Source organism: Macaca mulatta, chromosome 12, assembly GCF_049350105.2.
Source record: "Macaca mulatta isolate MMU2019108-1 chromosome 12, T2T-MMU8v2.0, whole genome shotgun sequence".
Classification (NCBI taxonomy): domain Eukaryota; kingdom Metazoa; phylum Chordata; class Mammalia; order Primates; family Cercopithecidae; genus Macaca; species Macaca mulatta.
Genome location: NC_133417.1, coordinates 12,895,620 through 12,921,679, shown reverse-complemented (window position 1 = coordinate 12,921,679; position 26,060 = coordinate 12,895,620). Strand labels below are relative to the sequence as shown.

At 40.0% G+C, this 26,060-nt stretch overlaps 1 protein-coding gene across 1 annotated transcript in view; it reads left to right on the top strand.

Moving 5' to 3' along the window:
* The window catches only part of CNTNAP5 (contactin associated protein family member 5), an 861,846-nt gene that overhangs the window by 496,750 nt on the left and 339,036 nt on the right, over window positions 1–26,060 (top strand). The window contains exon 11 of the mRNA XM_015109883.3: window positions 17,801–17,907. Coding sequence (XP_014965369.3) covers window positions 17,801–17,907 — 107 coding nt within the window. The remainder of the gene's footprint in view (window positions 1–17,800; window positions 17,908–26,060) is intronic.

Here is a 26,060-nt window from a genome sequence, read left to right as displayed (position 1 = left end):
TGCAGGGTTTCTCTGTGTGTGTGTGTGTGTGTGTGTGTGTGTGTGCATCTTGCATCTTCAAACCCATGTCTCTTTCATCTCCTGAAATGGCTTAAACTGGGTTTTCAACATTTCCATCTAAGGTTTTCATTAGTATAAGTCTTTTTAGACCACATCTTTTACACTCTTAAGTTAGAGGCTGAAGAATCTAAACAAGCATCCTCATGTTTATAAACCATGCAGGGGGGTAACTCGCTGAAAGCTGTGCACAAGTTTATAAACGTATATGACTACGAAGCCCTTCTTTCCACAAAACTACTCATTCACATAATGAGCTTTTGGAAATGCTGCCCTAGAGTGAATAAATCACAGGAAACACCAAGAACTCCTTGGGTTGCTCACTGTGGGCCGTGGTGCAGCCACTCTGGGATGCAGTTGGTAGTGCACACAACGAGACTTCGCAAGCTACCATTAAAGAGAACTTGGGAGTCATAAGCAGATATTAGCCTTCACTTTCCACTTTTCTCTACAAAACAAACGCTTATCCTTAAAAGTAACTTCTTCTGCCTCTTTTTCCTTCTGGTATGGAAGACTTGCGCTTTTGATTTGTACAAACAAGCTTGCAGCCTGCATTTTTAGTGTCTGTGATCTTAACTGAGCTACTCGATTTGTGAGCCTCTCTTTCCTAGAGATAGTGATGCTTGTCTTACAAGATTGTTTTATTGATTCGTTGAAGTCATGATCGTGATAAGCAAGCACCAAGTCTAGCACACTGAGTCCAGAGTTCGACACCTGGTAGAGAAGTTAACTTTATTTTACATGTGTAAATATTTAGAGAGAATTAAGCAAGAAAAGGGAGGGAGCAGAATCTTTCTGTCTTTCCCCTGCCAATCCCACTGCCTCCCCCGCCCCAACCAAAACCACTAGAGATAGCAAATAGACGGCAAGTGTTGCACCAGCCTCAGTGCTAGCAATGGTGGCATCAGACAGTATGCAGATTCCCTCGCAGGCTTTGGGCTCAGTAGAGAACTGGTGCATTGAATGACAGATGAGTGAGGTGACATCAGCCATAGGAGTAGGAAGAGAGAGTAAGCCCCGCAAGGAAAAATTAAAAACAAAATGAGGAGTGACCTGAGCCGTCTAAGAACTGACAGTCGGTATGACATTTAATTCTAACTTAATAAAAATACAGTTGATGGGCAGCTAAAGACTGAATTTTGTGGTGTGGATTGTTCATTTTGGCAACTCTTTCCCGGGATAGAACTTAAGTTGAGCTTAGAACAACAAAGAGGATTTTCATGCAAAGGCGAGAGCCAGTAAAGCCAGGGGACATGTGTATTCCTGTGTGAGGAATCAATTCATCTATGATTTGATCAAGGGGCTCCTGTTGTGTCAGTACCTGGGGTGGCTGCTCCTATTCATCTCCCATGGTGTGGACCTCCAGGAAATCTGTATTCTTGTATAAGTCCTTGCCTTGGCCAGGGTGGCTGGTTCAGTCAGGCCAAACAGCGCCCCTTGCAGGAGTTCTCACATTTAAGATTAGAGAGTAAGGTTCTTTTCTCGTAGCAGAAGCCTTAGACTGCAGGATTCAGCAATCGGTCACCACAATTCCTGCCACGGGAGGAGACGGGGATGCGGGAGGGTGAGTGAACTCAACCCACAGAGAAAAGAGATGGCCAGGGAGGAGCCAGCCACCTGGTTGTAGTCAAGCCCTGAGGTTCAGCATTTCCTGAAACGATGCTGTGTCTCCTCCTGCTGTTTAGAGACATTCAGCTTTCACTTGCATCTTCGAACCCTTGGCTCTTTCATTTCCTAAAATGGCTTCAACTGGGTTTTCAACATTTCCATCTAAGGTTTTCATTAGTATAAGTCTTTTTAGACCACATCTTTTACACTCTTAAGTTAGAGGCTGAAGAATCTAAACAAGCTGAGAGTGGAAAAAAAGCATTGATTGTAGAGGGAAGGATTTAGTGTTTTCTGTTTTGTTTGTGTTCTCCATAATCTCCATGTGTAAGAGCCGTGACATTTTAGCTCAAATTGGATTCAGAATCTATTTCTAGAACAGACACGATGTCGGGGCCAATTAAGTTGTTGGCCGGCTGCAGTTTGAATCATTAGCAACAACCTGTGGCCACCAGCAGTTTAATGGCGAGGCTGTGCTCTACCACTCAGTGTGGCTTAGGATCTCTCTGCCTTCACCACTCAAGCCCCAGATGCAGGTCAGAACTGAAGTGGAGAGACGGCCGCCCAGTTCACTCCATGAAACCGGGTTTGCTGTTCACAAGGACGGGACACTGATGAAATTTAAATGAACAAAGATGAAGTGTAACCTTTGTTTTCAGCTCCTGTGGTTGGCAACAGAGAATGGAAATCCCAGATCTGCAGAGGCAGGCTGAGTAGTAAACTGAGCTTAGCAATGTGCAAACCAAATCTCTCTCTCCACGAGCTGGGAAAAAAAAAAATGGTTAAAAAATGGAAAGAGTGCAGAAAAGAAAAAAACAGTCTATGACTGTATCACAAAACCATCTGCAAGTATAAGTGACAAAAATAACAAGAGTTCACAGTTACTTACATTCTATAAGACCTGATTTAACTCCCACGAAGATTCAGATATTGTGCTTTGTCTTGATTTTAGAAACAGAGAAACTAAGTCTCTGAAAGGTATCGATAATAGCAAATGTCACAGAGCTAGAAATTGGAGGAACTGGGATTAAAACTTGGGTCGCTAATCAGACGCCTGGGATGTTTGACTGAATCTTGTCACCTCTGAAGGAGGTCATGCAATGCCTCAGCTGGGGCACAAGGGGATGGTCCCAGACCAGCCCTTACTCCATCACAGCAGCCTCCATGCTCAGACATGGTAGCCTCTGGGCACAGTCCCTAATCCTCTGATTCTCAAACGCCAGATCAATTTTAATTTCATTGCATGACCTTTAAAGCAAAAATTAAAGAACCTTGAAACATGTCAAAATGGATCAGCATCCTCGGTAATCCAGGCCTTCGTCCATGGGTTCTAGAGACCACGGCAGTGACTACAGCAACAAGGGCCAAGCTTGGACAGTGGTAGTCTCCATTGGAAAATGAAACCTAGAGCAGCTGGGATAATAAAATCCAGAGGGAGATTGCTGGGCCCAATTATAACCTGTGTCCTTTTTGGCTTGCATTCTTTTATTATTATTATTATTATTATTATTATTATACTTTAAGTTCTAGGGTACATGTGCATAACGTGCAGGTTTGTTACATATGTATACTTGTGCCATGTTGGTGTGCTGCACCCATCAACTCGTCAGCACCCATCAACTCGTCGTTTACATCAGGTATAACTCCCAATGCAATCCCTCCCCTCTCCCCCCTCCCCATGATAGGCCCCGGTGTGTGATGTTCCCCTTCCCGAGTCCAGGTGATCTCATTGTTCAGTTCCCACCTATGAGTGAGAACATGCGGTGTTTGGTTTTCTGTTCTTGCGATAGTTTGCTGAGAATGATGGTTTCCAGCTGCATCCATGTCCCTACAAAGGACACAAACTCATCCTTTTTTATGGCTGCATAGTATTCCATGGTGTATATGTTTGGCTTGCATTCTATGAGTAGTTTTCATTTTTACTTTAATGTGGTGAAATTTTTGTATTCCATCAAATAAAATTTTAGTTCTATCCACAACAAATAAATACAATATTTGAAGATTAAATTAAATATTTCTAGACATGGTCTATGAAAATAATTCTTAGATCCAGGGGGAGGAGTGTCAAAAATTGCAGTCATACATTAGCCTCGGGATTCATTTTATTTGGCTGTTTTGGTTTGGTTGTTAAATACTGAGAAAATCTTGATTCACACACATAAGCTACCTGTTGATAGAAGTTCTAGATACCACGCTTTGCAATAGCTGCTGTTTTTCAATAAGACTGATCTAGAAGCATTCAAAAGTGGGTATAATTTCTTTTTTTTACTTCAAATTTGAGAATCGTGTGCATTTCTTAGAAAAGTAAAAGCCAGATAAATATATAGTCAGTGCTAACACTTGCTATGATATGTTATTATTTTAATATCATGTTCATCCACTAACTTGTTATTGCTTCATTCTTATGCAGTGGAAAGAGCTTGTAGCATGCAGGTGTCCCTGAGCATGGCTGGGCTTAAGGGGATGAGGCTGTGGAGTAGCGGTGCCCTCTCTGTATCCACTCTACTGCCTGCGTGGGCCTGAGCAGCCCTGATGATACATGACAGTGCAGTGTAACATCATTCCCCATTAAAGTTCACAGGAATCCCAGGGAAGGTGGGGAAAGATTTCCATCAAAGTCCGCAGAGTTAGCCTGGAGCTAAAGACTAACATTGCTAGTGTCGTGTGTTAAAACCTGATTCATGACACATTCGAAAATGATAGCATTTTAACTTAAAACTTACAAAATAATTAGAAATATTTGACAAGAGAGCCCAAAACAAGGAAAGGAAAGGGAAAAAAATAAAAGCCTACAATTTTCAAGCCCTCTGAACCACCTCTACAGAATGACTCTCTACTGAGGTGCAGACCTTTGCTATTCAGCGAGGTCTGGGAGCCAGCAGTTTTCTCATTCCCCAGAAACTTATTATAAATTCATAACCTCTGTATCAGGGTCTTCATTTTAACCAAAGTTTGAGAAGCACTGAGTCAAGTAATAGAAATATTTCTATTTGTAGTGGAATCTGAGTGATGTCCTAAAATTAACAAGAAGACCCTTATAGTAATCTGGAGAGCTCTACTGTCTGTGCGCTTCCCGATAGCTCCAATATTCCAACCGAGGTACCGCAATCATGATGCTGAACAAAAGCCTGCTAGTGTAAGGAACACAAAACCCTCTTCCTAATGGATGTGAGGTAGACTAACCCAACCAGATTTCTCTCCCATGAAATCTGTAGCCCCTCTGTCAATCGTGTGGTGGATTTCCATTCTGATGGATCCCTTCTAGGTCCCTGAGATAAATGGGTTGATTAGAGAAATGTAATTATATTCTCTTTTGTGAAAATGACCCCACCAAGCTAATAGGGAGTGCTCTTCCTTTGTGAATGTTTTTGGTATATATGATTTTATAATTTGGTGGTAGGGGACTTGTTTCTAAAGTTCCCAGGTAGCAATGTCTTGCTACTATTTTCGTAGGCTCAGGTTGTTTGTCATATTAACAACATTAGTATGGATGATGCTGATACATTCTTCTTGATTTTGAATGTCCTCTGCTTTGAAGAACTGGCCTTTGAATAATTGAGCACTTCAGGGTCATACATTTTAGGTATGCAGTAGAGTAGAGAGAAGACCTTTCCCTTTTCTGTTCACTGGCCCGTGCAGGGAGAGGCATGTGTGCCCTTTGTGCCCGGCTTCTTCTTGAACCCCAGCATTGTTGCTGGGATCACTGACGTGCATTGCAAACTCATTCGATCATCTTTGCTTGTCCATTATCTAGGGATCATCGCAACAATCTGCAATTGACTCCCTGCTGTGAACTAGACCCTGGAAAATTTAGGAAACTGACTTTTGACACTTTTCTTTTTATTTCCTTAATTCCTTAATGTCTGCATCTGCTGTAATTACAACAAATTTCAATTATAATGGAGATCCAACTGTGGGGGTAAAATGGGATTATGATAATTGTTAGAATGGAAAGGCACAGAAATAGGTTTCAAAAGCTTTCAGAGAAGCTCTCTGACCAAAACAAGATCAATGCAGTTGGCTGCTAATTAAAGCAAACAAAGGAACTCAACCTAGCTGATTTTTAATGTATGAGCTTCATAACACAGCTTACATTAGTCAGCTTGCATTTTGAGAACTATTGAAATGTTTTGTTCTTTTGTCTCCAAGGAAAGCATATAGAAATTAAACTGACCTTCAGCTGTATAAAGAAGGAATGAGAATTCTTTAAAAGGGAGGTTACTCTGTGGAGCATAAATACATTCAGATTCATGTATAGAGAATCATTTATCTGAACATTTGGGAATTTCAAAGTCCTGTCATTTGGTGTCCTATTCATGTTAGTCTGTTATGGGAAATGGAGAAGAGGGAAATTTAATGGTGAGGAAAAATTATTTCCGTAAGTTTTTATTTAAGTACCCTGAGTATATTTTTTATGCTGTTATCTTTTAACCGATGATTTTCTCAAGATGTGTTCAGGTTGAAGATTTTTTTAGGGTGGTGGGCATGAGTCTAAAAAGTTAATATGTTTAAATAACTGCAATAAAAATGGCCACTTGGGCACACACAGTTAACCACTGTGCTTATTTTCTTAGACAAAGGACCATTTTCTTTTAATTTTTACAAGAGACTTAGAACGTACATGAATCAATGGGGGGCAATAATGAATGGTGATCATGAGAAGTGTGCTATCAGATGAGCTTTATCCAAAAGGGCAAAGGCCGTCCCCATTTAATTTGATTTCTGGAGTTTGATGAGGGACGTAGAGGGCAGTCGGTTAGACCTGGGTTTAAATGTTCACTCTGCCGTCACTGGAAATCTGGAACTCGCTGAGTCTCAGGAGCTTCACATGAAAAGGTGACCCCAATATATACCTCTTGGGTACTATGACAGCTGCATCCAGGCAATGACACCAGGACAGGCCTGGCATCTCATGGGGCCATTGAACACATTGGCAGTGATAAATATCCAGTGCCCACCTTTCCAGGTAGATTGTCCATCCTCAGATATCTGAACATCTTCTTTATATCTGAACATCTTCTTTACATCTGAACATCTTCTTTTGTCCAGCTGGTCTCTTTCCTGGGCTTAGAATGTGCCTTAGGACAGCTTGACTCTCTCTTTTTACAGACCATTTCCTCCCTCAGCTGCATGAATGTCCCTTTACCATTGTCCGATAGCAAGCATATACACACATGCACTCACATGCACACATATGTCTATGTGTGAGTATATCTATATATTTGTGTGTATATATATGTGTGCGTGTTTATGTACGCACACATGCACATATACAAACTAAAATAAAATATCTCAACATTTCTTTCCAGACTCATTGTAAAAGCCATGAGCAGAAATATAAAAAAATGAGATGGTACTTATATTCCCGCAGTGAACCACTATTAACATATTTCCAATCCATTGAAGAATTTTCCAATCTCCTTACGTACAGACGTACTATTCGTTTTAATGTCTCATGGCATTCTACAGTACGGATGTACTATCATTTATTTAGCCATCCCCCAAATGGTAGATTATCCATTAATTATATTTTTAACTATTATCAATGACAATAATTTTACATTGTTTTTGTATGTGTAAAAATGTATTTCTGGGACATTATTGAAAGAAACAGAATTCTAGGTCAAAGCAGATATATGAGTTAAGTTTTTAAAATGCCACTGTGTCCATGGCATTATGGCAATGTTCTTCATATGCTGCATGACCAGAAAGTAGTATAACACAAAACACTGGCAAAGGCTGTAAAGGGGCAATGTGTTCCAAGAAGAAATAGTTGGGCCTGGCGGGGTGGCTCACACCTGCAATCCTTGTACTTTGGGAGACCGAGGCAGGCAGATTACCTGAGGTCAGGAGTTCAAGACCAGCCTGGCCAACATGGCAAAACCCAGTCTCTACTAAAAATACAAGTATTAGCTGGGCACACTGGCGCTTGCCTGTAATCCCAGCTACTTGGGAGGCTGAGGCAGGAAAATCACTTGAACCTAAGAGGTGGAAGTTGTAGTGAGCCAAGATAGTGCCACTGCACTCTAACCTTGGTAACAGACCAAGACTCCGTCTCAAAAAAAATATAAAAATAAAAAGTTAGAATGAATAAGGGAAATAAAAGGATTGATTATGCAGTATCAAAAAAAAGAATGCAAATAAAATGATGCAAAATGTTTTTCTGTAAATATTTGCAAATTAAGAAAAATAAAATCCAGAGTTTTCCAATTTTGAATAAACAAATTTATCAAAATACTACTTAGGGAATTTGGGAGAACAAATTGGCAAATAGCTTAAATCTAAAACCTGTTATTTTCACCAAAAAGTAACCATTGTGGAGACAGACAGAGGAAGAGAAACTAGAGGCAGAATTCAGTGCTCCAGACTGAACAAATGGAAGTGGCTCCCAGGGTCAGCTCCTGGGCATTGTGCAGAGCCTGATGGAGAAGCTGAGCTTCTCCGCAGGGACATGAGGGCCAAAGGTGGAATGTAAGAACAGAATTGTGAACCAAGGCAGGTGCTGATGGGAGTGTTCTGGTGCCCGCAAAAGATTATTTTTTTGTATGCAGAACAGACTTTAGCAAGGTTTATTTTTGGTTTTAAAAAAGTGATGTTGAGTTTCTTAAAATTTTAAAATCCTTGTTAAGTTTTTTTTTTCTTTTTTTAAAATTCAGCTTATAATGCCTTATTCTATTTATACATCTAGCAGGTGTTAGCTATCAGGTCTAAGGGACCTTTGGAAATGTTTAATCCTGGATTTAGTTATTTAAGTACCTTCAAATACTTTAAACTACGTATATGATATAGTTTATTAACTTTCCAAGTTCATTGATTTGTTAATTAACAAACAGAATGTGACGAACATTTGTCAATCTTAAACATTCAGAAAACAAACATTTAACTTAAATGAACTTCTGTCTTAGGTTTTTTACTAAGGAAGATTTCAATTAAGAATCTAAATCAGTTGTCTCATACATTTTGTAATTTTTTTTTTTTTTTTTTGGAAACAGGGTCTTCTCACATTGTCCCCCAGGCTGGAGTGTAGTGGTGAGGTCATAACCCACTGTGGCCGTGAATTCCTGGGCTCGAGCAATCCTCCCACTTCAGCTTCTCAAGTAGCTAGGACTATAGGCATGCACCTCCATACCCAGCTATTATTTGAATTTTTTGTAGAGACAGGGTTTCCCTGTGTAGTCCAGGCTTGTCTTGAACACCTGACCTCAAGCAATCCTCCTGCCTCGACCTCCTAAAAGGCTGAGATGACAGGAGTGAACCACTGAGCTCGGCCTTACACATTTTAAATGGAAGTTTACAAGAATTATACTCAAATAGGCCAAGTTCTCTTACAAACTACAAACACTAAAGGACTATTAAAATATAGTCAAAGTTTTATTATAATCTTCCTACAAGAGACAAGAACTGGAGCCGGCCAATTCAAAAATTCTCTCTTGGCCGGGGACCTTTATGAGAGAAAAGATAAATGATATATTCCTTGTTAGACTTAATGTTTTTAGAAAAATTTAAAGATTAAAAACTCAGTTAATGATTATTAAACTTCATGACTTAATGTAAGACATGAAGATTCTAAGGGTAAGGTTCTTCCTAAGACTGATAGTCAACTGATACTGAGCCTTAACCCTGTTAAAATTGATCGTAAATATGCTCAAGTATTTTTTTTTTATCTTGGGAATGCTGATTTTTTTCTAAGAAAAATGAAAATTACATCACATAGAAGTTTCTGTCCAGGACCAGTTTTGTGACCTTTTTTCTCTCTCAGTACCATACTTCTTTACCCAAAAACATTCATACCATGGTTCTGATTATTTTAAACTTTTGATGCTGAATTTGGAAACTTCTGGGCTTAAAGATTGCATGCCTGAGGAAGACACATAACGTGCTAAGTGATGAAGCTTTGAGACTGTCCATGTTGGTGACTGTGGTGGAGATCTTTGGCCCCTGTGTGTGGAAGCTCAGGCAAGGGCTCCGTAACATCCACAGCTGGCTGACCACGAAACCCATGTCACTGGATTCAAAGACCAAATATGGATCCTCAACGAATTTTCCATTTGCTTAATACACATGGATGAACTCTTACATTTTTCTGTACTTGTGGGATTATATAACTTAAGTTTAATTTAAATGGCATGCAATAAAAATGTGTGGTAGGTTAAATGACTTTATTTGGCTTGTAATGATAACTAATAAGGTCTTTCTACTGAAAGCAGGCAGAGTCTAAAATTTTCTGACATTAGTAGTAAGAACGAGAAAACAACCATGTTAACTCACATAGGCTCAGGGCACAGAAACACTCTCTGTCGTCTGCAAAAAAATGTAAACCACAAGAGCAGGGCAGGGGCAGAGGCTGTCTTCTGGGTTAATCTATTTTGAAGATGTCACAAACTAGTAGCGAAGAGGGATTGAAAACAGAATTGACATCTTCCTTTCCCATTGGAAATTTATAGAATAAATTCTATATCATTGTTAAGTGTGCAAACATACATGTTTTTTCTTTCGTGTAATTTTATTTCCAATTAATCCATTTGTCATATTAAGATCCCTTTTCCTACCAAAAAAATATCTTTTAAAAAAATCTAAAGTGACAACTCCACATTGCATAACAGTGTCTGGAATCAGTGGAGAAAATATGCAAAGCCCCCTAGCCCTCACTTTGGCAGAAGTGATGCCTAAGATGTATGCTTAGGTATCACTTTTAGGGAGATGACCTGGCATTTGTTTGAAGGAGGATGTGCAGTGCTCCAAAGTACAGACTTCAGTGACAGGTAGTACGCTTCACCTTCCTGACTCTGTCACTTTGTACTTGGGCAAGTTATTCACTCTCACCTAGTCTCACTTTTTAAATCTGTAAAACAGGGGAAATAATACTGTTAAAGCAACATCCCAGATGTGATTGCGAACACATGTCAAAGTGTTTTCAAACTTTTTGGCCAGGGAAAGGCCTTAAAGAAAGTCAAGATCAAAATTTCCTCTTGGTGGAGATATTTTGTAGGAAGGAAAAAAAAAGATGTTTGGTTAAAAATTACTTAAATAGTCATAAAGCTAGTTTAAGGTTATTGTATTTTTAAATATGATCTGCCTTAGGTTTTTGTGGGATCCCCTTGCTCTTGTGTTGGGAATTAACTGAAGGGGTCGAGAACGAAAGCCAGAAGACCAGTTAGCTGAAAAGTGTAGTTATTCTGCTGAGAGATGCTTGTGGCTCAGACTAGGGCAGCATCGGGGAGGGGTGATAAGTGGTGAGATTCAGGACAGTTTCTGAAGGCCCAGCCAGCAGGAATTGCTCACATCTTGGACATGGGCTATGGGAGAAGGAGAGGATCTTCAAGTTTGGGAACCTAGATACTGGTAAGAAGGGTATTGCCATCAACTGTGACAGTGAAAAACACAGGTGAAGTAGAGGGTGGGGGCAGGGTGAGGGAGGAGATCAGAAAGTCAGGTTTGGTTAAACGTAACAAGGATCAAGGTGAGCAGGATGGGTAAATTGTACACAGATTTTATCAGGAATGCTAGATATTCTACCGCCCCCCTCCTCAAAAAAAAAAAAAAAAAAAAAAAAAAAAAAAGCTCTAAGTTGCATCATGCATAAGGGTTCTGCTTCTGATCCAATTAAAGGACAATTATCTTTCTAAGTACTTAAGCCATAAAGTTGTTAGGGCCCAAAAATACAGCTCGATGGACATAAGTAATCAAAAGGAATTGCATTACTGACTTGCATCCCTAAGTGGCCACTAAAGAACATCCAATTCATGGTCTCTATCTTACTTCTCCACTCAGAGAAACCTGAGTTTCTCTTCCCTCTCTCAACTGCTCCTTGCCTGTGTCTGCACAGAAGAAGGCTCTTTTTCCTTGTGTTACTGTTGTCTCACCACACACACACACACACACACACACACACACACACACACACACACAAATGAGGCTCCTTTGCCTGCCCTCTTTCCTACTGAGTTCTTACTTAGCTGCTCAGGAGCATGCAGGTAATGGCAAATGAGTGAAGGTCAGCGAGGCTGTGATGAACTGAGGAGGCTTACCTAACAGAGACCTGCACCCCAGAAATGTCCATCCCTTCATTCAATCAATCTACAACCATTTATAGAGTGCCTACCTTGCTTACTACTTTGAGTACGTCAGTGCACCAAACAGACAACAAACAGTGCTCTTCTGGAGCTAATGTTCATTTTCAGAGAGACAGACACTGAATCATAAACGGATGCATAAGCAGAATATCTAATGTGTTAGAAGGTAATACATGCTAAAGACAAATAAAATGGCAGGGAAAGAGATTCCAAGGAAAGAGGTTCCAGGGAAACAGTGAGGAAGGTTTGCAACATTAAATAACATGATGGTGGCAGGGCTCTTTGAGGTGACACTTGAGCAGGAACATGAGCTGAGACATGGGCCATGGGGATATCTGGGGAACAACACTCTGGGTAGAGGGAATTCCAGCACAAGAACCCTGACAAGGGAGCATTCCCGGTGTGCTTTAGGGACAACAAAGTCAACATGGTTGGAGCAGCTGTAGAAAAGGGAAAAGAGTAGGGGTGAGTTGAGAGTGTTAAGGGGAGCAGATCAATAAGAACTGGAAGATCATTTTAAGGATGTTGCTTTTGCCCTAGATAAAATAGGGAGCCAGAGGAGAGGTATTTAAAATGATCTACCTTAGGTTTTTATAGGGTCCCCCTTGCTCTTGTGTTGGAAATTAATTGAAGGGACCAAGGATGGAAGCTGGGAGACCAGTTAGGTGATAATTGCCGTTATTCTGGTGAGAGATGCTTGTGGCTCAGACCAGAGCAGCATCATGGGAGGGGTGATAAGTAGTGAGGTTCAAGACAGCTTCTGAAGGCCCAGCCAGCAGGAATTGCTCACATCTTGGATATAGGCTATGAGAGAAGGAGAGGATCTTCAAGTTTAAGAACCTGGATACTGGTAAGGAGGGTGTTGGCATCAACTGTGATAGTGAAGAACACAGGTGAAGCAGGTGGTGGGGGCAGGGTGAGGGAGGAGACTGGAAAGTTCGGTTTGGGTACACAAAGTTTGGAATACCTATTAGACGCTCACGTGGAGCTGTCCAGCAGACAGCTGCGTAGAGAAGTCTGGAGTTCACAAGCAAAGACCGAACTCAAATCTAAACGTTGAAGTCGCTCGTGTGTAGCCATGAGATTTGCTTTGACTTTGCTCAGTCATCTTATTTTTGCTTGAAAAGAAGCCAAAAATTCATATGTCTTCTGTGAAACTTTCCAAATTAAAAACAAACCGACAGACTGCATTTCCCTGAACTGTCTTGATTCCTCTTGCTTTCATCACACTTTTCCCAGGCCTCATCCACTCCAGCTGGAAACTTCAGCCGGGCCCCAGTTAAAGCTGAGTTACAGAGAAATAACCACTCTGATCTTCCTGAAGGAAAGCTGCGGGGGTCCTTTTGTTCTTCCTAACGCTCATGTAGAGAGAGCATGTTCAGCTGAAAGTATGCTTGCCAGGATGCTTGAAATTGGACTCCGCTTTAAATACTCAGAAATCTCTGTCTCTAGTCTACCTAGTGGTTCCATCTCGCAACATCCCACAAAATCTTCTCTCTGCTCTGAAGCCGTTTCTTTGGCTGTCTCCATTGCTGTGCATTTGCCTCCGGTTTAAATACTCACAAATCTCTGTCTCTAGTCTACCTGGTGGTTCCATCTCCCAACATCCTACAAAATCTTCTCTCTGCTCTGAAGCAGTTTCTTTGGCTGTCTCCATTGCTGTGCATTTGCCTTTAAAGAGAAATACTCTGTTTCTTCATATTTCCCATGAACAGCCAAACACAACACAAAACCACCACCTTGAGACCCAAACCATGTACCTCTGTAGGATGGACTGTGACCTTAGGTACATGGACCACTCTAGATGAACCTTCTCACTTTACCTGTTACCCGGATTGTCAATAGCCCCACCTAGCAATGATCCTTCTCTTTTGGAAGAAATTTTTATTTGGATAAACATTATACAGACTTTTAACCTTCTGACTTTTTTTTTTCTCCTTTCTTTTCTATCTGTTCTCTTTCTTTCAACCCTTTCTCTCATTTCCCTTAAGACAATGCACATTTCTGCTTTTATACAGAAGCTAAGAGCTTCCAATGTGTCTGCCACACTATCTGAGTTTTTCCTGGGACACATCACCATGCTAGCTTGTCTGGGCTTTGGGGAGTAAGAGGAAAGTCATTGTGTCCATGCCGAAAGCTTTCTTTATTAAACATTGTGCACCAAAGGAAGTCACATCCATCCAGATGCAGTTACAGATGCAATATCGTTAGGATTTTAGAAGACAGACGTTCAATGTGTTTATCTCCTAGCAGTTTGGATTAAGAACCTAACACCTGAAAGAGTGAGTGCCCTCACACTTAACTGACTCTTTTCACTTCCCAGTTCTATGATGGGTCTTTTTCTGGGCTAATGTCTTCGCTGCTCCGTTTATGCCACATAGAGAAAGAAACAAAAGCCCAGTTAAAACGAACTGATTAAAGAACATGGAAACTATACTCGTAAAACTGCCCTTTTTAAACAAGAAAATTGGTGTTATGCATCTTTTATCTCAAGCGTCTATTTTACAGATGAGTTTTTCTAATCACAGTGTGCATTGAACCAAAATGAACCAAGCTTGAAGGCAACTCTCCTGCTCATTTATTAGTATTATTTTTTTCTTTCTCATTCTGGGAAAACTAGATTTTTCCTTACTCAAGTATTCTTTTACCCTTCCAGGAATGCATCATTGGTTTTTCTGAGTGACCATAGACAAATAAGTTTCTAGTAAGTTAATAAAAATGTAGTTTCTACATTTTTATTGGTAAATTGAGTTTATCACTGCAAAATAAGGTCTGTGTGAAGCATATTAAAGATGTGTTCTAAGTGCCCAGATATTTCTTAGAGTTTTTGCCTAAACCCTTCTCCCTACATGCCAAAGTAGATTTTGTAATCTTTTGTTTTAAAAATATTTAAAGTGGAGCAGGTGCGGTGTGGCTCATGCCTGTAATCCCAGCACTTTGACAGGCCGAGGCGGGTGGATCACCTGAGGTCAGGAGTTCCAGACCAGCCTGGCCAACCCATAGAAGAGATGGCTAAACCCCGTCTCTACTAAAAATACAAAAATTAGCCAGGTATGATGACAGGCGCCTGTAATCCCAGTTACTTGGGTGGCTGAGGCAGGAGAATCACTGGAACCCAGGAGGTGGAGTTTGCAGTGGGCTTAGATCTTGTCCACTGCACTCCAGCCTGGGTGATAGAGCAAGACTTCATTTCAAAAAAAAAAAATTAAAGTGTGGAAAATGTTTCTTTTTCTTTTTGTAATTACAGGAATATTCTTTCTTACTCAAAGTTAAAATTCTAGTTGAAAGTAAGAGAATGCCAGCTCGAACTAGCCTAATTGCAAAGAGGACCCTTTTCCTGGAAAAGGGTTGGGCTATTTCACAGAATCCAACATAGATGAGAATAGCCAGCCCTCAGGAAGTTCATGGGTGCAATGAAGTCTCAAGAACAGCAGGGACCCACCACGCAGTGTTGGCATGTCCCTTTTTTGCCGCATGCTGCGTGTCAGCATATCTTTTTATTCTGTCTCTCTTTCACTGCAGACAAACTTTCTTATGTCTGAAAACATGACCACTGAGAATGTCTGGGTTTTTTATTTTATAGTTTCAGCCACCAAACAAAGGCAACCCTGAACTTTCTTGGGCCCCGAAACAAAAGAACTACAGAATAAGCACCTATTGAGTGTGCTTTGTTCCGTTTTTCTTTCTTAAGGCAATTTCTTTTTTGTTGGGGGAGGGCAGCAATAATACTATCATTTGCTCATTATGGAGATCTCTGTGTGTGTTTACATGTGTGCTATGTGGACGGGGATGGGATGGGGCAAAAGGAGGTGTGGAAAGGTCATGGAAAAACTGGGCAGCTTCAGAAGAGGAAATTATGGCAAAAGGGAAACTGCAGGAGAAGCAGTATTTCAGAAGCAGGGAGATGCCGGGATGTGAAAGAAAACAGGGTGTGGGGACAGGGGGCATTCAAAACAGTGCTAGCCCCCCAGGATCTCCTCAGGACATGCCTGGAGAAAGAGATCCTTACTTGGATGAGAACATCAAGGCTCTAAGTTTTTGGAACTTCGCTCCGAGGACAGGCATAGAGCAGGAGAGGATCTCTGAGTTACCCAAGTGAGAAGAAGCCTGTGGCCTTTCCTGTCCATCAAGACCAGGAGAGTGGGTGGGAATAAAGAGGAGAGGTGGAATTTGAATAGAGAGAGGACCACTGTTTTGTTCGTTTGTTTGTTTGGCTGTTTTGTGTGAATACATTCTATAGCAAAACTATGGGCCCTTCATTTAAATCTTTCCCGTACTTTAGGCTATCCTTGAATACCATAAAGTTATCAGCAAGCTTCTCCCAAACATAAGCCCCGTCAGCACAATTGTATGTTTGCTGTGCTGAGCAGAAAATTTCTAATAATATGTCTGAACATATGCAGGAATATTAGTTTCTGGGCTTTGAAACAATCATTGCTGGAGGCTTTCCTACCTATATAGGGCAGTCAGAGTAAATCATCTTACTTTTGCTTGCCTCAGATTCTTAGTGGCTTCACAAGGAACCCATTTATTGTATTACATACCACTTCTGTAACTTCATTGTTTGCACCCTCTTTCTTTTTAAATTCACGGAATTTATTCTCCTATACTCTCTCAGGCCCTATAAAAATTGTTTTCAAAAATTATGGTACGTATCATTGTTTTTACTCTTAATTTTATTCACTACATTTACTGAGCACCAGCCAGGTTATCTCTTAATGGCAGCAGTATAAGAGGTGCAGAGAATAACCCAAAGGCATCATGTAGTAAATGGGATTTGAACTCAGATACATGTCTCCCTAAAGTCTGTGATTTCTATATGGAAGAGATAAACGTTACCTCCACTCCCATTAGCCCAACTAATTCTAAAAATTTTTCCTTTCCACTATTTTTGAAATTTATAAAGGCTGTGTTTTATTTGATTGTGTTCGTGCTTCGTATGTTAAACTTTTACTTAATCTAGTCCTGGTCTGTTATAATCACTTTTGTCCACATCATTTGTTGTAGTTTTATGATAGTCCATTAGTTTTTTTTTTTTTTAATTTATTTATTATTATTGTACTTTAAGTTGTAGGGTACATGTGCATAACGTGCAGGTTTGTTACATATGTATACTTGTGCCATGTTGCTGTGCTGCACCCATCAACTCATCATTTACATCAGGTATAACTCCCAATGCAATCCCTCCCCCCTCCCCCCTCCCCATGATAGGCCCCGGTGTGTGATGTTCCCCTTCCTGAGTATAGTCCATTCGTTTTATGTACTACAGATTTCCTAGGTAATTTTCTAATGTTGGACACTTACGTCGATTCACCATTATGAATGGCATCATTGTGAACAACACTCATTAGCATATATATTTTTCATATTTTGAACAATAGCCTTAAGAAAGGGTCATCTCAGTGTGATTGCTGATTCAAATTATATAAATATTGTATAGAGTTTTTTATGTGTGTGGTAAAAATATTTTTCAGAATAGCCATATTATTTTGGCCTTAAGTAGTGAAGCCTTTGTTTTGAAGATAACATTTATACTTTTACAAATGATAAAGTATCCTTGCATTTTAGATGCACAAGTATCATCTTTTCTAATTTCATGTTGTCTTTGTGCAGTTGAAAATAGATACCTGGTCATTCCCCAAAAAAAGAAGCATGAGGACATTGACCTCAATTATCTGCCTCTCCTTTAAAAATGCAAAACCATTAAAAAATGTAAAATGATGATCTTTATACATTTTATTTTTTGGTAAGTGAAAAACCTTACAAATTTTGGCCGCTTCAAATGAACTTTAAGTCAACATGAATTTGCCTCAATAATAACATTCTTAACTTAAATACCTACATCAGCTCTCAGACTTACATTGCCCAGTAATGCAAGGTGATTCTACCTTTTGTGGTAAAACTGTAATACTCATCCTATTTTGACGTCATTCAACCTGCCTTAGGTATGGGAGTATAGCAAATCAATATCTACTATTAATTGAGGCAGTTGGATATGAGGCATTTTTGCTTTCCCCTTTCTTTCAATTGATTTGGTTCTTTTCATTTATGTTTTCTTTCATTAGGTGTTTGCCAAACTACTGTGAACACGGAGGAAGCTGCTCCCAGTCCTGGACCACGTTCTATTGTAACTGCAGTGACACAAGTTACACTGGTGCCACCTGCCACAACTGTGAGTAAATTGAGTATTTGCCCCTGGTGGGATGGACAAAACTCCAGGAATACCATTGTTAACTTCAGGATCTATTTAGAATGGGGCAGGCATGTTTTACTGACTCATTCAACATGTGTGTTTTAATACCAAACACTATTGGGCACAGAGGATACATGGATAAAAGCCATATTCTTGTGGAGTTTATGGTCTACCAGCAAAACAGGCAGGAAATGAGATCATGACAACACAGTTGAATAAGTTTAAGGTGGAAGCAAGGGAAGGTGCTGCAGGCACACAAGAGGGAGCTATTAAGTCAATTGCATTGTCTTGATGAGTTGTTAGGCTGCTGTAATAAACAAACTAACATCTCTGTGGTGTAAGTAACAAGGTCCACACCATGCCTGTGTCACAAGCCCATCAAGCATGACAGAGGCCCTTCTTCCACCTTGTCCTCATTCTTAGATGGTAACAAAGTTCTATTATCTGGAAGGTTGCTGTGGTAAGAGGAAACACAGGGAGGGAAGCACAGGGAAGCATGCAGTAGCTTTACAAAGCTTCTACTGGAAGTAGAAAACATTACTTCCACTCACATTCTATTGGCCAAATAAAGCCCTGTGGGCACACTCAACTTCAATAGGGGCTGAAGTGCAATTTTTACCATGGAAGGGGAGAAAATGGAACCTGAATATTGGTGATAAGTGCTAATGACTGCCTGTCAAGCCCAGTGTTAGGGAGACTTCAAATAGAAGACCTGAGCTGATCTTGTTGTAGAAATATAGGAGAAAACAAAAAACAAAACAAAAAAAAAAAAGAAAGAAAGAAAGAAAGAAAAAGGATACTCAGAAGCAAAGAAACAAATGGAGACATAAAGCACAGGGGTCCTCTGCTCTGTGGAAAATCAAAATTTTCCAATAGTTCCAGATGACTGGAGGGTGCTGAAAATGAGGAGGAGTGGTAAGAGGTGAGACAGAGGTAGGCTGGAGTATACACAGGATAAGGAGTGAGGGATAGAAAACAAGTAAAGAATATGAGCCTTCATTTTTTTAAATTAATAAAATTAAATTAATTTTAAATTAATTAAATAAATTTTTTTTTTTTTTTGAGAGAGAGAGAGTTTTGCTCTTGTTGCCCAGGCTGGAGTGCGGTGGTACGATCTTCGCTCGCTGCAACCTCCGCCTCCTGGTTTCAAGTGATTCTCCTGCCTCAGCTTCCTGAATATCTGGGATTACAGGCACCTGCCACCACACCCGGCTAAATTTTGTATTTTGGGTAGAGACGGGGTTTCACCGTGTTGGCCAGGCTGGCCTCGAACTCTTGACCTCGTGATCCACCTGCCTCAGCCTCCCAAAGCGCTGGGATTACAGGTGTGAGCCATTGGGCCCGGCCCAGCCCTGATTTTTATAATTGTATAGTCTTATTGAGACCATGGGTGGGGGAAAACACATGAAAAAGTATAGAAAGTTTGCCAGTCAGAGAAAGGTATGCCCAACTATGGACTGTAAGTGTGATTGAGAAAGATACTTCTGAAAGCGCTGTGTGGAACTGTAGAGCATTTCATGAAAAATTAGGAATTTGAAATTGGCTTAGAAGGTAGAAGGGTAAGATAAACATTTTCTAGACATAAGAGTAGAGCCAAGGCCTGGAGCTATTCTGAGGACTACAGTGGGAACTATCATTCTGGGACAGCTCCTGCCAGTTTTTCTTAAGTGCCTGCTGTTGCTGGGCTGGCACTTGGAGATTCAGAAAGAACATAGTAGATGTCAATAGGGCTGGAACCAGACCGAGCAAAGGTAAGTGACATTGATATTCTCATCCTTAAAGACCTCTCAGCCATTCCTTAGCCTCCTCCATTCCTTCAAAGCAAGATTCACTGATGATGTCCATAGGGAAGTCTGATCAAATTAGAGAAGAACTAGTCCTCTCGTCCACTGGTCATTGGGGAGTATGTAGTTATTGCTGTTAGTTGCCTACAGAAACAAACAAAAAAAATTGTTTGGCTTTATTAAAAAAAAATCTTATTAAAACTTTTCTACTGAAAAATTTAGAATTCAAAGTAACTAGAAGAGTACCATTGGATTGTTCATACCATAAAGGGGTATGCTTGAGGGGATGAATAGCCAATTTTCTATGAAGTGATTATTATGCACTGTATGCCAGTACCAAAATATCTCGTGTACCCCATAAACATATACACCTACTCTGCACCCACAAAAATTAAAAATAAAAATAAAAATAAAATAAAAATTAAATTAAAAAGAAATTAAGAAAAAAGAACACTGGAATAACAGAGATTGAATTTAAATTTTACCTAGCTCTTTTTTTTTTTTGCTTTCTTTCCTTTTTGATGTGGAGTCTCACTCTGTTGCGCAGGCTGGAGTGCAGTGGCCGGATCTCAGCTCACTGCAACCTCCGCCTCCTGGGTTCATGCCATTCTCCTTCCTCAGCCTCCCGAGTAGCTGGGACTACAGGCGCCCGCCACCATGCCTGGCTAATTTTTTATATTTTCAGTAGAGACAGGGTTTCACCATGCTAACCACAATGGTCTCTATCTCCTGACCTCAGGATCCTCCTGCCTTGAACTCCCAAAGTGCTGGGATTACAGGCGTGAGCCATCATGCCTGGCCTTTACCTAGTTCTTATATGTGAATACGTATATGAATTTATCACTTTGGGGATCCTTTTATTTTTTTGCAGGTCCTAGGAAGAAAAACTAATGAATTCTTGTGGGTTCATCTAAGGCTAAAATTAGGTGTTTTTATCTAAGAGCCCCAGTGAACACCAATTTCTAAGTTTTAAGTCTGGTTCCAAAAATATTATCACCAAATAGCCAAGAACAATATATACCTATAGAGAAACATTGCAGGGCCCACATAAGGCTATCCAGATTGTAATGTCAGTGCTGCTATAAGAAGTTCAGAGACAACTTAAATGGCCATCAATTTAATAGCAAGACAAGGGAAACACGAAGATTGAAGTCACAGCAACCCTAATTTCAGCCAAATCACATTACAACATTCCTGTGACTGTTAAAGCTTATTCCGCTCACTTTCTCCAAAAGTAATTTAACAATTTTTTGAGGAGTTCATCTCTATGGATACTGTTCTCCTTTAATTTACTTCATCCATCAGGCTAAAAATAGAAGATGTCGAGCTTTAAAAAAAAAGTGTGAAGTTGAAAATCAATGGAGGTGAGGTGCTGGTTTTTAAAGGAACACTGTCAAGCCCGATGAGCAGGAGACTCAACACACAAAAACCTTAAAAATATCATTTTTTAAAACACCTTCCTATTTCCTTTTCTGTGAAATTGCTCAATGTCTACACTGTAGGCTGCGACTTTGTGAAACTCTATCTCGCTTCTGGGCACCCAGCCAGAACCAATCAAAATCCCTTGAATATTTGTGACATTTGGCAAGCACACCTTAGTACTCCGTGCAATTCAAATATTTGTCCTCCCTCTAACTAATTTCCCTCTCCCCCAGTTGGGTGAGGACCATTGTTTTTAGTCATTTTGCAAACCAAGTGATTTCATCAGCAAGCTTGTGTCTCCCTCTCAGCAAGCATGGGTCCCACTCACAGGCCAGGTGAGAGCTTCTGCAGTGCAGAAGATGGCACACAGGGCACTCCCCGGCAAAAACAAAAACAAACAGGCCTGAAATTCTGCACTTGTGGAAATGACAGATTCCTTGCTGCGTTGAGGAATGTTTTACTGAAGGAATTGGCCACAGTCGAAATAAGAAAAGAAAAACTCTTTGGATTAATAAATTATTTATAATAATGTCTTGAGTATTCTCTTAGTTTTGTCAAGCTCTTCAGAAATAGTCTTTCCCTCCTCATTGCTGGTGCTTTCTAGTAAATGTGAAGCAAGAGGACGGACTTAGGACAGATAGGATTAACTGCTTTTTGTCCAGCCTTTGTGGACAAGAGAGGGCCTGGGTGAGGTGGGCACAATGGACTCTCTAAGGAATAACAAAATGGAAATTCCCGAAGTGTGTAGACACAGCATGCTGTTGTCGAAAGTAGAGATACCTTCAGTCAGTCTTAATTTCTTTTTATCCTTACTTGATGATATATAAGGGACTTGGATATGCTAGTTTGGTCACTTTTCAAATGTACATCGTTCAAAACCACCTTTTTAAGAAAAAGGTGATGAATGTGTGGGCAATTTCTGTCCCATCTGTGGCAGCTTTCCCATATGAAGAGGAAATCTACCCCATAAAGTGCCATTGGAGACTATCATATGATGTTTGTAAGTTGTTATGGTTAGAAAATTTCTCTGAAAGTGGTATCCTATTCTCCAGAGGAGTAACTGAATAAAAACAGTGTTTGCAGTCCACCAGATCAATCCCTGGCAACCCAACCAAGTTCAATGCTTTCCAACTCCCAGAGATAGATACCACGGTTATTAGTTGAATACAACGTGCAAGTTCAGAAGGTTGTATAATCAAAGCCAAGCTTCTAAGTACTCAGGGTATATTTTGGTCATGGTATATCATATCTACTTTATTAAGAATCCAAATTAAGATAAAAAGGAGCAGATTTTTGATTGTGAGATATTAGGGCATAGATAGATAGATAGATAGATAGATAGATAGATAGATAGATAGATATCAGTACAGCATAACAATAAAGGGATATGCATAGTGTTATTATCTCCATTTTACAGATGAGAACATTGAGGCCCAGAAAGCTTATATAAATTCCACAAGGTCTCATATCTAGTAAATGGTAGCGGTTGGGCTTTAAACCAAGGGAATTTGCCTGTTGATGCCAGATGCTAAATCCTGCATCTTATTTATACCTTCAAACAAGCAAGGCATTTGTAAACTTCCATATTACAAAGTTGGTGATGGGACATTCACAACCTCCTTTATATTGCTTAAGACACAGTAGAATAGTGTGAGATCATAATTGAAAATACAGTTCTAGAAGACTGAGAGATGAGAAAGTTTTTGTGTTCTAGAATAATCATGAAAGCATTATGGAAGGAAATAGAATGACTTGGAGGACTTCTAAAATTGAAATAGACAAAAGGAAAAGGGAGGTTTGTCGAAAACAGACTGTCAAGGGCTAAGACACGATAGTAGACATATATATGCTGTGTTCTGGGACACTGCAGAACTTGCCTGGCTCAAAAGAAAAAAAAAAAAAAAACGTGATTTGCACTAGTCATTCATTCCTGAAGGCCACATAGGATTCCTAAAAGCACTTTCCCCAGAGAATACTGAAACACACTTACCATTACAACTAGAGCTTTTCACATGCTACTGCCATACCTATAAATATTATTTTAAGAACTCCAAAATAAATAGCCCAATACTTTTTTGTTTCTATATTCAACCATCTTAATATTTTTCTTTGTCTTTCCTATTTTGGTGGGAGAGGCAGAGGACCTGTGTTGTTTCCAAATGTTTATTATTGTAACCAGAACTATGTTGAGCATCTTTGTATTTAAATATTATCCAATACCACAAGTTCTATGGCTCACTGAAACAAACCTCAGAAACTGCTTTATTGAGTCAAGAGTTCTGAATAGTTTTAAGAATCTTGATCCATATTTCCAATTTGTTTTCCTAAACTCTTATTACAGTTTACACTCTGATCACTATTTTCTGAGATCTTGTTTTACCTTCTCTGCCATTATTGTTTACTACAGCTTCTAAAACTTTTTTTTTTTTTTTTTTTTTTCTTTTTTTTTGAGACGGAGTCTCGCTCTGTCGCCCAGGCTGGAGTGCAGTGGCACAATCTCAGCTCACTGCAAGCTCCGCCTCCTGGGTTTATGCCATTCTCCTGCCTCAGCCTCCTGAGTAGCTGGGAATACAGGCGCCCGCCACCTCGCCCGGCTAGTTTTTTGTATTTTTTAGTAGAGACGGGGTTTCACCGTGTTAGCCAGGATGGTCTCGATCTTCTGACCTCGTGATCCACCCGTCTTGGCCTCCCAAAGTGCTGGGATTACAGGCTTGAGCCACTGCGCCTGGCCTATAAAACTATTTTACATGTGTTTTTACTAACACAGTGGCATATTAAAATAGAGATTATTATTGACCCTGATTGTGAGTTTCAGATTAAAAAGAAATTTTTTTTCAGATGACTTGTATTGTAGGAATAAGATTGCTTCCACAGAATTTTCTTTTTTCATTCAACAAGTACTTTTTGAATGTACATTTGATTCATTAAACTATGAATTTAGTGATGACTGTCACGTTGAACAGACCCAGTAAGTGATACAAGCACTTTTCCTTCATCTTCTCAATATTTATCTCTGATGACAATCACATGTGCCCTGCTCAGGGTCTTTTCACCATGTTTCAGCCTTTGCCAATCCCTTTTCAATAGTGTAGCCTCTCTGACATCCTAACAATGCCCTTTAGCTCATGTTTCAGCTTTGCAGAAGGATGTCAGCTTTCTTCTTCTTCCAAGCCTGATGTAGTGCTTCTTCTGTGGGGAAGTCAATAGCCAAGTATTGATTCAAAGCATATCAAGTCATCTGGCTATCAGACGCTCTAGTAATCATTGCAGAGGTATAACACTAGCTTTAACAGTAGGTAAATGGTCCTTTGACTGCATGGCATTTGAGTGGTTGAAATGAAAAGTTGGATAGGGTAGGAAATTCTGGTAATAAGGGAACTCATTTAAGAGTATTGCTCATATCTCTAAGCTTAGGTCAGTGCTTATCCTAATAAATATTATTCCATTTCCCATAAAGATCTAAAAAATATTTATCTCCATCATTAACCTTAAATGCTATTAGCAATTGTTCTCAACTGCAACTAGAAAGGGGAAGTAGGAGAAAGAAGAAGAAGGAAGAGGAAGAGGAAGAAGAAAGAAGAAGAAGAAGAATTGAATTTACACCCTGCTTTGTCTTATGACATTAAGCAACGCTTTTATTATCATTAATGTTATTTATGTTAACGACCTACTGAGACTATAAACCTATTTAGGTGAGAAAACATGTCTGTCTTACACTTGTACCAGTCACATTCATGGCTTTGGTGGCATATAGGCTATTATGGAAATGGTGAGACAGAAGATTAAGCAGAAAAAGATAACTCAGTGTGCTCTTAGTGGGAATTCCATAAGAGCAGGATGATATCTGAATCTTCCCAGGGTCTCCAGCCTCTCCTCTAATCCCTGACACATAGTAGATATCCACTCTTTGATGTATACAAAAAAAAAAAAATGAATTTATGAGGCATGTGCGCATAACAATGTCAAGTTACTGTAGCAAGAGCATTGTTACTTTCTTGAGAAAGTTCTCAAAATAATTGACCTTGGAGCAGAGATTTGAGGGATGAGAAAGAAGAAGAGCACAGACAATGGCCTTGCAGGAAGAGGGAGCTCCATGAACAAAGGCAAATGACATGAAGTGTCAAGCAACAAAGTGGGGGCTATGAGACACCTGGCATAGCTAGAATTGAAGATGAAATGGAGAGTGGGGGCGGGAAGGAGATGCAGGAAATGCAACAGGGTAGAAAAGGCAGGTGATGAATTGAGAAGGAACTTACTTCTCTGCTGGCCAACTAACAGCCAGCCACAGTTTGTTGGTTTCATTTTAGTGCTGAGGATCGGGTTGCTAATATTTGTTGTTTGCTTTGTTCATCAGTTTCTTTTTTTTAAATGTAATGGTGACAGTGCTTTGGAGCATATACTGAAGATGGAAGATGTGGGTGCTAGGGACAGATACTGGATGCAATTTGCAATTTTGTGGGCAGCAAATAATGAGAATCAGCACAAGCCAGAAAGCAGGAACCTGATATGCAAGGCATATCTAAAATTGGATCAAGTAGACTTAAAGAAAAATTGAACACAGTAGATAGAAGGATGACTTTCAGCTTTTTAACTTGGAAGACCTCATGGATGAAGAATGAAGTGACTAAGTCCTGAGGTCTGTCTCAGTGTGACAGCCTAGTGTGAAATACAGGCCCTACAATTTACAAGATATGTGACCTAGGCCAAGAAGCCATGTGAGCTCCATGTGCTTGAACTTCCTCCCCTGTCATATGGGGCTAATAAGAGCAATCATTTCAAAGAAGTGTTATGAGGATTGAGTAAAACAATCTTCTTAAAGTGTTTAGCATGGTGCCTGACAAATACAAATTTCCTGTTTCATGCTAGCTGCTGTTTAAATAGATAGAGGATGTGTAGAAAGAGGAGGAGATTTAGTAGTTGGACTTC